Below are 7,566 nucleotides of genomic sequence, written 5' to 3' on the forward strand. Positions count from 1 at the left end.
GACCCTACTTGTAGAGAAACGCCAATGCCATCCTCCTCTCATGTTGACGAAACACTGTCATACAGTACACACTTAAATTTCTTTGTATTTTTCGGAGCTGTTTATTTATCACCGCAGACGGAGGCTGGCACTAAGACAGCATTGAATGAGCTGTATTCCACCATAAGCAAACAAGAAAACGCTTACCCAGATGCGGCGCTCCTAGTAGCCGTGGACTTTAATGCAGGGAAACTTAAATAAGTTTTACCTAATTTCTATCAGCATGTTAATAATTGTGCAGCCAGAGGGGGGAACTCTGGACCACCTTTACTCCAAACACAGAGACGAATACAAAGCTCTCCCTCACCCTACATTTGGCAAATCTTACCATAATTCTATCCTCCTGATTCCTGCTTACAAGCAGAAATTAAAGCAGGGAGCACAAGTGACTAGATCAAGAAAATAAAAAAGTGGTTAGATGAAGCAGATGCTAAGCTACAAGACTGTTTTGCTAGCACAGACTGGAATATGTTCCGGGATTCCTCCGATGGCATTGATGAGAACACCACAGCAGTCATTGGCTTCATCAATAACTGCATTGATGACGACGTCCACACAGTGACCGTACGTACATACCCCAACCAGAAGCCATGGATTACAGGCAAAATCCGCACTGAGCTAAGACGAGAGATGCCGCTTTCAAGGAGCGTGACTAACCCGGAAGCTTATAAGAAATCCTGCTATGTCCTCTGACGAACCATCAAACAGAGAGTGTCAATACAGGACTAAGATCGAATCGTACTACACCGGCTCCGACGCTCGTCGGATGTGGCAGGGCTTGCAAACCATTACAGACTACAAAGGGAAGCACAGCAGAGAGCTGCCCAGTGACACGAGCCTACCAGAAGAGCTGAACTACTTCTATGCTAGCTTCGAGGCAAATAACACTGAAACATGCATGAGAGCGCCAGCTGTTCCGGAAGACCTTTAAACAGGTCAACATTCACAAGGCCTTTATTTACATATTAGGGTACCTGAGGATTGATTAGGAACATTGTTTGATATGTTTGGAAGAAGTTTATTGGTAACTTATGGGATTCATTTGTATGCATTTTGAACGAGGGAAACCGGTGGATTAAAGAAGGACTTATCAAACAAAAGGACCATTTTTTATGTAGCTGGGACCCTTGTGATTGCAACCAGATGAAGATCTTCAAAGGTAAGTGATTCATTTTTTTGCTATTTCTGACTTATGTGATGCCTCTGCTTGGTTGGATAATTTATGTAATGCTTTTGTGTGCGGGGCGCTGTCCTCAGATAATCGCATGGTGTGCTTTCGCTGTAAAGCCTTTTTTAAATCTGACAAAGCAGCTGGATCAACAAGAAATTAAGCTTAAATTAAGCTTAAATTATGCATGACACTTGTATCTTCATGAATGTTTAATATTGCGATTTCTGTCATTTGAATTTCGCGCCCTGCAATTTCACCGGATGTTGTTGAGGTGGGACGCTAGCATCCCAATGATCAGTATGAAGTTAAGAAGTAAAGAAATTACACAAATTAACGTTTAACTTCTTGTAACTAGGGGGCAGTATTTTCATTTTTGGAAAAATAACATTCCCAGAGTAAACGGGCTATTTTGTCAGGACAAGATGCTACAATATGCATATAATTGACAGCTTAGGATAGAAAACACTCTAAAGTTTCCCAAACTGTAAAAATATTGTCTGCGAGTATAACAGAACTGATATTGCAGGCGAAAGCCTGAGAAAAATCCAATCCGGACGTGACTCATGTTTTGAAAGCTCTGCGTTCTGATGCGTCCCTATTGAGCAGTGAATGGGCTATCAACCATATTCCTTTTTCTACGTATTCCCCAAGGTGTCTACAGCATTTTGACGTAGTTTCACGCATTTATGTTGAAGAATGAGCGTAAGCGACGATATTGCGTATGTGGTCACCTGGTGGCTCTGAGTGATTCTTGCGTAAAATACAGAGGTAGCCATTTTTCCTCTCAGTTCTACTGAAAAGCCAACTGTCCCAGTTGATATATTATCAAATATATATTTGAAAAACACCTTGAGGATTGATTATAAACAACGTTTGCCATGTTTCTGTCGATATTATGGAGCTAATTTGGAATATTTTTCGGCGTTTTCGTGACCGCAATTTCCGGTCGATTTCTCAGCCAAACGTGAAGAACAAATGGAGCTATTTCGCCTACAAAAATAATATTTTTGGAAAAAAAGAACATTTGCTATCTAACTGGGAGTCTCGTGATTGAAAACATCCGAAGCTCAAAGGTAAACAATTTAATTTGATTGCTTTTCTGATTTTCGTGACCAAGTTGCCTACTGCTAGCTGGACATAATGCTATGCTAGGCTTTGGCTGTAAAACATATTTTAAAAATCTGAGATGACAAGGTGATCCAGCCAACAAGTCAGATTTTTTAAATGCTTTTCGGCAAAAGCATGAGAAGCTATTATCTGATAGCATGCAACACCCCTAAAGACCCGCAGGGGACGTAAACAAAATAATTAGCATAGTCAGCGCTACACAAAATGCAGAAATAAAATAAAACATTCATTACCTTTGACAATCTTCTTTGTTGGCACTCCTAGATGTCCCATAAACATCACTATTGGGCCTTTTTTTTTCTCGATTAAAATCGGTCCATATATAGCCTAGATATCGATCTATGAAGACTGTGTGATCAAGGAAAAAAACTGCGTTTTATAACGCAACGTCATTTTTTTTTAATTAAAAAAGTTGAAAATAAACTTTCACAAAACACTTGGAAATACTTTTGTAATGCAACTTTAAGTATTAGTAAACGTTAATAATCAATCAAATTGATCACGAGGCGATGTATATTCTATAGCTCTCCATCAACCTTGTGCAAGAGTGGCTTAAGACAGTGTTTTCCATCACCACCAAATTATGGAATTTCCCTCCAATAGAGTTCCAGACACTTGTAGAATCTATTCCATGCAAAAGGTTAATTGAAGCTGTGCTGGCAGCTCGTGGTGGCCCAATGCCCTATTAAGACACTATGTTGGCGTTTCCTTTATTTGGGAAGTTACCTACATCTCCCTTCCAACGGGTACAGAACAATGGAGTTCTACTGATTCACAGCAAGTTAATACTTGACAGAGGAAAGGCATTGTGAAATGCAGAGCTGAGAAACCTTTAAAAAGGTAATACTATACATATTGATTTCACATTAATCATGGTCCTAACACATGGAGGGAGAGCAACAGGGAGAAAGATTGTGTCACACTGAGGGCAAGCTATTGAATGACTTGAGTGAATTAAAAGAGAGACAGACAGAAAGAGACAAGAAACACAGCCTGGTGCAGCAAGGGTACAGAGAGAGGCTCGAACACATGCGTGCTCCTTTGCCAATATCGATTGCTGCTTTTATCAATTTTCATCATTTGAACATGCGAGTTGTTATAGGTTATCATATTAGAGGTTCTTTGAAATACAAGACTTCTGGTACACATATTAAAGTTGCACTATGCAGAAATTTCTCTGCCATTTTCTGGATGCTAAAACTAACAGTTTGCCTAATTTCAGTTTGTGACATAAATAAGCTAGCATAGTGTAGAGAAACACTGTGAAATATATTTTCCATAACAAAAAATATTGGATTTTCTGGTGTACAAACCCAAAAGTAAAGGACAAACTTAAGGGAAGCATAGAAAGTGCAAATAGAACAGATCTACCACTTCTTAGACTTTCATTCAAGTAGAATGATAGATCTATAACTCACATTTGTATGTGAATTTGGTAGGGTTGCCCATAAAGTTACATATTGCCACAAAGACATGCCTAAACAACCAATGCACGCATGCAGGCCTAAAAAGCTGGTTTACTGTTCAAGAGGAGGATATATGGAATCATATGTATTTTTATGTTTTATGGTTGTGTACAGGTCGAGGATGTCGGGACAGTAGCACTCGTTCTTAAATCGTTGGATATCAAATATAGACTGTAATGATGAGATTGTTATACTCCAGTAGTTTTACAATGTGCCGTTTTCTGTCGATTTATACAGCTTGTCGTAAGGGAGATCCAAGGCAGATTGGACTAACTTGCACACAGGGAAGGACAAGGGAATCTGTTCACAATACAGAATCAGTGGGCAATTAATAGTAATTTTATTACCATGTGTGGACTCAACAAATCTGGATCGATGACAACAACCACATGTTAATGCAAGGTGTAAGCACAGCTTCTGTCTCCTTTGTGGAGGCAGTAAAAAGGGTAGAAAGAACAGAATATCCGATGTCAGTGAATAACAATGGAACTACACAGTAACATGCACCAAGGCCTGCATGTCACCAGCAAGATTCAGACATTCTTAATTTGAAGAAAGTGGCCTTTGTGACATGTATAGCAATGATGATAAACGGAACTGCACTCTTCTCTTGTACATTTTTTTGTATCCCATTCAGTTGGTGGCGGCAATACACTTTTTTCGTCAACTTCACCATAAAACCCAAAGAAGAGTGAGATTGAAATTGAGAGAGAGAGAAATGGAGGCAAGGAAAATCTCAGGAAGCCCTCGCTTGTTTTTGTTTCTCAGAAGTTGCAAAAAGTTCACTCGTCTTAAAATATATATATATTTCATCCCCTTAAGACAGGAGAAAAATAAACAAACAAAGCAATATCATATTTATGTACGTTATGTGCTAGGGTAAACGTAAAGCGAACATGTTCAGCTGTTCTACAGTAGCTGCTTCGCTTGTCTGAGCCTGTCCTGACAACGTCAACAGTGTGCCCTCACCTGAATAGGGTCGTCGTGGAGTAATATCTTCCTCCCTAAACACAAGTTCGAGACTTGACTTCCCGGCCCCGCCATCCTCCACAGGGACCACAGTGAAGTTGGTGGGCATTTTATCCCCTCACTGCATTGACTCTAGCCTGAGAAAATCAACGTCCTTAGTCCCGCTCAACATCTCAAGGCACAGTTCGATGTGTTCTCTCCTGTTACGTCTCTATCATCTCTATCGCTTAGATTCTGCCCCCATGTGACCAGGCGTTCTCCAAATAAGGAGTGTTTCTGCAACTCCTCCCTCAGGAAAAAGTCCTCTTACACTCAACTTCCCTCTCTAAACTATAGTCCCTTCGACAGACAAGAATCCTAATTTTACAACAGGCACCTCCTGAAAATATTTCCCTTCCTTTAATGAAAAGAGCCCTCTATCTGTATTTATGCTATCTCTATGTTTCCATTTACTTGTCGATTTTTAGAACGTTGCCAAGAAAAATAAATACGACATTGCATGCTACTTTGCGTTGCAATTTAACTATTGTTGATAACAAAAACAGCTGCACGTGTTGACGTCACATCCCCCCTCAAAATAAAAACAACTTTTCGCAAAAACCAACAGTAGCTAGGTTTCCATCCAATTGGCGACACATTTTATATTCTGAAATCTGCATAAAGAAAATATGCGCATTTTCCCACCAGTAGTGTAGTTCCACCAAATGGACTTGTTGACAATACAAATCAGCGCGGGATGACGTGGTACACAAAATGTAATTGTTCGCTTACATTTTAGTGTACCCCAATAAAAATCGAAAGTGCAATGTGTGTCCATCGCATTTTCAACTCTAACGATAGTTTGTCACTCCCCAAAAACGGTTGTGTTAAATAGCCAAGGTGTCTACTCTGGCCTTGGCACATGCTCTAGCCAACAGCTCACGGATAGCCTACATGTGCTGGTAGGCTACATGAGGTCATAATTATTATAATTATCCAAATGTATTTGATCTGTAGCCTAATAAACTGAATACTTCCCCTGTTCATAGTGGAGGACCACACCATATCACCACGGGAATTCCAAGTTTAGAAAGTCAGGACAATCCTTGCCCTACAAAGAATATATATTTTGCAAGCAGCAGGCATTTATAATTAAATGTGGAGTGGAGCCAAAGCTGGTGGATAAATAATATAGTTAGGTGACAAACTATCTTAGAGTTGAAAATGCGATCCAGGCTGTATCACATCAGCGCACAATTGGCCCAGCATCGTCCGGGTTTTGCCGGGGTAGGCCGTCATTGTAAATAAGAATTTGTTCTTAACTAACTTATCTAGTTAAATAAAGGTTAAGTTAAAAAAAAATACATTTAATGAATCAGCAAGTTTACCATTGAAAAGAATTGTCAAGGTTCTTGTCTGTGTAAGTGGGTCATGGTTAGAAGGGATACAGTTCTTGTCAAATGAAAGTTTTTGACTTGCTAACTAGTTCCACGCAGCACGTGTATATCTACAGCCAGTTAGCAAGTCGGAAATGTCTGAGTTTCCTAGTGCAAGTGTAACAGTATAACTTTAAACCGTCCCTCGCCCATACCTGGGCGCGAACCAGGGACCCTCTGCACACATCAACAACAGTCACCCATGAAGCATTGTTACCCATCGCTTCACAACCTTGCAGAGCAAGAAATGCTATTTAGCGCGCACCACCGCTAACTAAGCTAGTCGTTTCACATCCGTTACACAAGCAAAACACTAGCACGTGAATATGGCAATAGTTACGTGAGGATATCATGTGCCCCCCCATACCTTCAAAATTATTAGGCAATCCAAAATAATTACAAGCAAAACATTTTAGCTGCCCCCCTCTTGACAGCGGAGTTTAAAGAGTTAATTTCCTGCACATTTAACCATGGGGCTGAAGAGAATGTTGCAGTTTTACAGCTAATTCCCGGCAATTCTACATATTTTGCCATTGGGTAGAGAAATGTTTGCCATTTTTAATATGTCTGAGTGAGTGAGAGTGACTAACTGGAGTGAGAGTGACTAACTGGCCCCCTGGTTGGTAATTAGACCATGATTAAGTATAGATAGACAACAAAATCACACAAATTCTCAATGGAAATCAAATGTATCAACCCATGGAGGTCTGGATTTGGAGTCACACTCAAAATTAAAGTGGAAAACCACACACTACAAGCTGATCCAACTTTGATGTAATGTCCTTAAAACAAGTCAAAATGAGGCTCAGTAGTGCGTGTGGCCTCCACGTGCCTGTATGACCTCCCTACAACGCCTGGGCATGCTCCTGATAAGGTGGTGGATGGTCTCCTGAGGGATCTCCTCCCAGACCTGGACTAAAGCATCCGCCAACTCCTGGACAGTCTGTGGTGCAACGTGGCGTTGGTGGATGGAGCGAGACATGATGTCCCAGATGTGCTCAATTGGATTCAGGTCTGGGGAACGGGCGGGCCTGTCCATAGCATCAATGCCTTCCTCTTGCAGGAACTTCTGACACACTCCAGCCACATGAGGTCTAGCATTGTCTTGCATTAGGAGGAACCCAGGGCCAACCGCACCAGCATATGGTCTCACAAGGGGTCTGAGGATCTCATCTCGGTACCTAATGGCAGTCAAGGTACCTCTGGCGAGCACATGGAGGGCTGTGCGGCCTCCCAAAGAAATGCCACCCTACACCATGACTGACCCACCGCCCAACCTGTCATGCTGGAGGATGTTGCAGGCAGCAGAACGTTCTCCACGGCGTCTCCAGACTCTGTCATGTCTGTCACATGTGCTCAGTGTGAACCTGCTTTCATC

The 7,566-nt window shown here is 41.3% G+C and overlaps 1 protein-coding gene across 2 annotated transcripts in view; it reads right to left on the reverse strand.

Annotated features, from left to right (window-relative positions):
- Nucleotides 1-5,166, reverse strand: part of LOC118394721 (solute carrier family 12 member 7-like) — an 80,391-nt gene extending 75,225 nt beyond the window's left edge. Inside the window, exon 1 of one of the 2 annotated variants that reach the window (XM_035788199.2) lies at nt 4,774-5,166. In XM_035788199.2, coding sequence (XP_035644092.1) covers nt 4,774-4,882 — 109 coding nt within the window. In that variant the 5' untranslated portion in view covers nt 4,883-5,166. The remainder of the gene's footprint in view (nt 1-4,773) is intronic. The other variant, XM_035788200.2, reaches the window with a different exon arrangement.
- Between the last annotated feature and the right edge of the window lie 2,400 nt (nt 5,167-7,566).

This window comes from Oncorhynchus keta, chromosome 15 (assembly GCF_023373465.1).
Source record: "Oncorhynchus keta strain PuntledgeMale-10-30-2019 chromosome 15, Oket_V2, whole genome shotgun sequence".
NCBI lineage: Eukaryota > Metazoa > Chordata > Actinopteri > Salmoniformes > Salmonidae > Oncorhynchus > Oncorhynchus keta.